The sequence below is a fragment of the Charadrius vociferus genome, unplaced genomic scaffold (genome assembly GCF_000708025.1).
Source record: "Charadrius vociferus isolate BGI_N301 unplaced genomic scaffold, ASM70802v2 scaffold181, whole genome shotgun sequence".
In the NCBI taxonomy this organism is placed as follows: Eukaryota; Metazoa; Chordata; class Aves; order Charadriiformes; family Charadriidae; genus Charadrius; species Charadrius vociferus.
In genome coordinates, this window is record NW_009646937.1 from 653,515 (window position 1) to 655,835 (window position 2,321).

At 37.8% G+C, this 2,321-nt stretch overlaps 1 protein-coding gene across 6 annotated transcripts in view; it reads left to right on the plus strand.

Annotated features, from left to right (window-relative positions):
- The window catches only part of ETV1 (ets variant 1), a 67,141-nt gene that overhangs the window by 13,326 nt on the left and 51,494 nt on the right, over positions 1-2,321 (plus strand). For 4 of the 6 annotated variants that reach the window (XM_009894936.1, XM_009894939.1, XM_009894940.1 and 1 more), the window contains one exon: positions 181-234. The exons of the other annotated variants lie outside the window; for them this stretch is intronic. In XM_009894936.1, the coding sequence (XP_009893238.1) occupies positions 181-234 (54 nt within the window). The remainder of the gene's footprint in view (positions 1-180; positions 235-2,321) is intronic. 6 annotated transcript variants of the gene reach the window in all.

Here is a 2,321-nt window from a genome sequence, read left to right on the forward strand (position 1 = left end):
CTTTCAAACCCAAAAAAGAGGGAAAAAAAAAAAAAAAAAAAAAGCCTAGTTTTAATCTTGGCTGTGCTTCAACTTAAGCACAAGAGTCTTTATTTATGCTTTAATGGCTTCTTTTAATTCTTTCCTTGTTTTTGTTTTTTTTTGTTTGTCTGTTTTTTGTTTTCGTTTTCCTTTCTTCAGCTCAGGTACCTGACAATGACGAGCAGTTTGTGCCAGACTATCAGGCTGAAAGTTGTAAGTATAGTATGAATCATCACTTTCTTAAAAATACGTATTTGTATATTTATATTTGGGTCTTCGTATTTGTGATTTATCTTGTCATCCGTGGTCATGTGATAGCTCCTTTTGCTGGTCGGTGACATCAGTGCGATGAGTAGATAATAAAGCAAGTGGCGGTTTCGGTGTGCAGCCAAAAAAAGTTGTTTGGGCTGAAGGTGTAAGCAGTAGCGGGGGGCCCGGTCCTGTAATTCCCACCCCTCAGCCCCATGGAAGCAAGGGAAAAACTCAGGTTGTGGAGGTGGAGGGAGTTTCTCTGTCCGTGGAGTGAGGAGAGGCGCATGTTGAGCCAGTACGGGTCAGATACTGTGGGAAGTAGGAGACAGCTCTGCTGAGCAGAAATCGGGCTGCTCGGTACGTTTTGTGTGTAAATAAATAAGTAAAAAAATCTCCACATGATAATTCAAACACAGCCACTGCTGAAGCATTTTTTAAGTCGTCATAGCGTGTGGCATTTTGTCGCTCAAACAAAATTTCCGTTGGAATTAAAGGGAGGAAGCAGGAGTTAGGTTAAGCTGGATGCTTTGCATTGCTTGCTACTTTACTTAACGTGTGCCCATACTCTTTTTTTTTTTTTGTTTTTATCCTGTAACCCTCCAATCTTGCCTTTACCTGCTAAAGTGCTACTGTTCTGTTAAACGCTGGCTCCCCTTCGCTGTACCTGCTGTTCTGTGGTTATGGGTGGTTGCAAGGGTGTAGTAAAGAAATGGCGTGAGAAACATTATCTGACAAATTCGGAGAGTTCTTGGAGCTTCTTTATGCATCTTTCTTCCTCATGGCAAGGCTTCTCTTCATCATCAGGGGTCTTTTCTGAGCAGTGTCTGCTGATTGCAGCAGAGCGCATGGTAGCTTTTCCGTTTTGCTAAATAACTTAAATAATTTATCCTATCAGAGTGAATTACTGCAGTTCACTAAACCAGATAGCTGTTAAATACAGCATTCGTGTAGTGAAATGTTAGGATTAAAATTAGAGAGCTTAGAAAGAATTGCATTAAAATAGTCTTTAATGCAAAAAACAAATTCAGACTTACTGAATTTTCTTATAAACCTTTTAGAGGATTTTTTTCCAGTTGTTTAGAAACTTTGAAGAAGAATTTATTAAGAGTATTCATAACAATATTTTCTGGGGAAAAAAGAAAAAAAGAAAGGGTTTTCTCATTCCCTGGACTCTGATAGTATACCTGGACAGCGACAATTTGTCTTTGTTTTACTCTAGAAGCTCCTGTACAGATACTAACCAACAATCATGGTCTCTTTTAAACTTTAAAGTTGCGCTTTGTAACAGGTTTTTTTTTGTTTTTTTTTTTCATCTCTGGCTTCAAAGACTTTTTTTTAAAATTAAATTAAATTACAATATGAAAACCAAAACTATTCTATAAGTTGAAAATCAGATACGGTATCCTACATACGGAGCTGTGTCCAAATATAGTCATGTATGCATACGTCCTTTGTGTAAGAGTACAAAGTTCAGCTAGAGCTTCTATTAACCCACAATTATCGTTACACAACAAGTCAATGATTCTTGGAAAATAATTTGTGAACTGTGAATGAAAAGCTCCATTGAAGCTGGTCACTGCTTTTGGTGATAAAGAAATTCTCCTAATATGGCTATTTTATTAATGCCGTTGTATTTCAAAGTTCCTTAGCCACAGCTTACACAGTATTATCAAAGGAACATTTATTTCTTCATTTCAGTTGGTTTCTTTATCTTAAGTAAAGGTCAGGAGAGCTTCCTGGAGAGTTACTCTGGCAAAGGTTGTGGAGTTTCAGACGTGCACTTGGATATAATGTATGTAGCTGTGGGCTCTGCGAAACAGGAACAGAGATCAACATAACCAAAGCCATGGGGAAATTACTGCTGCAGAAGTAGCACAATTGTGACTGTTTTCTCTAGGATCCAAACCTGCCTTCAAACTCTATTATAATGACTTACTATATATAATCTATAAGTTCGTACGGTACTTGCCCTGTTACTGGCAGGAGCCTGGCAGGAGCACTTGGCTTGCTTGTTGTGTTTTTTTTTGTTGTTGTTTTTTTTTTTTTTT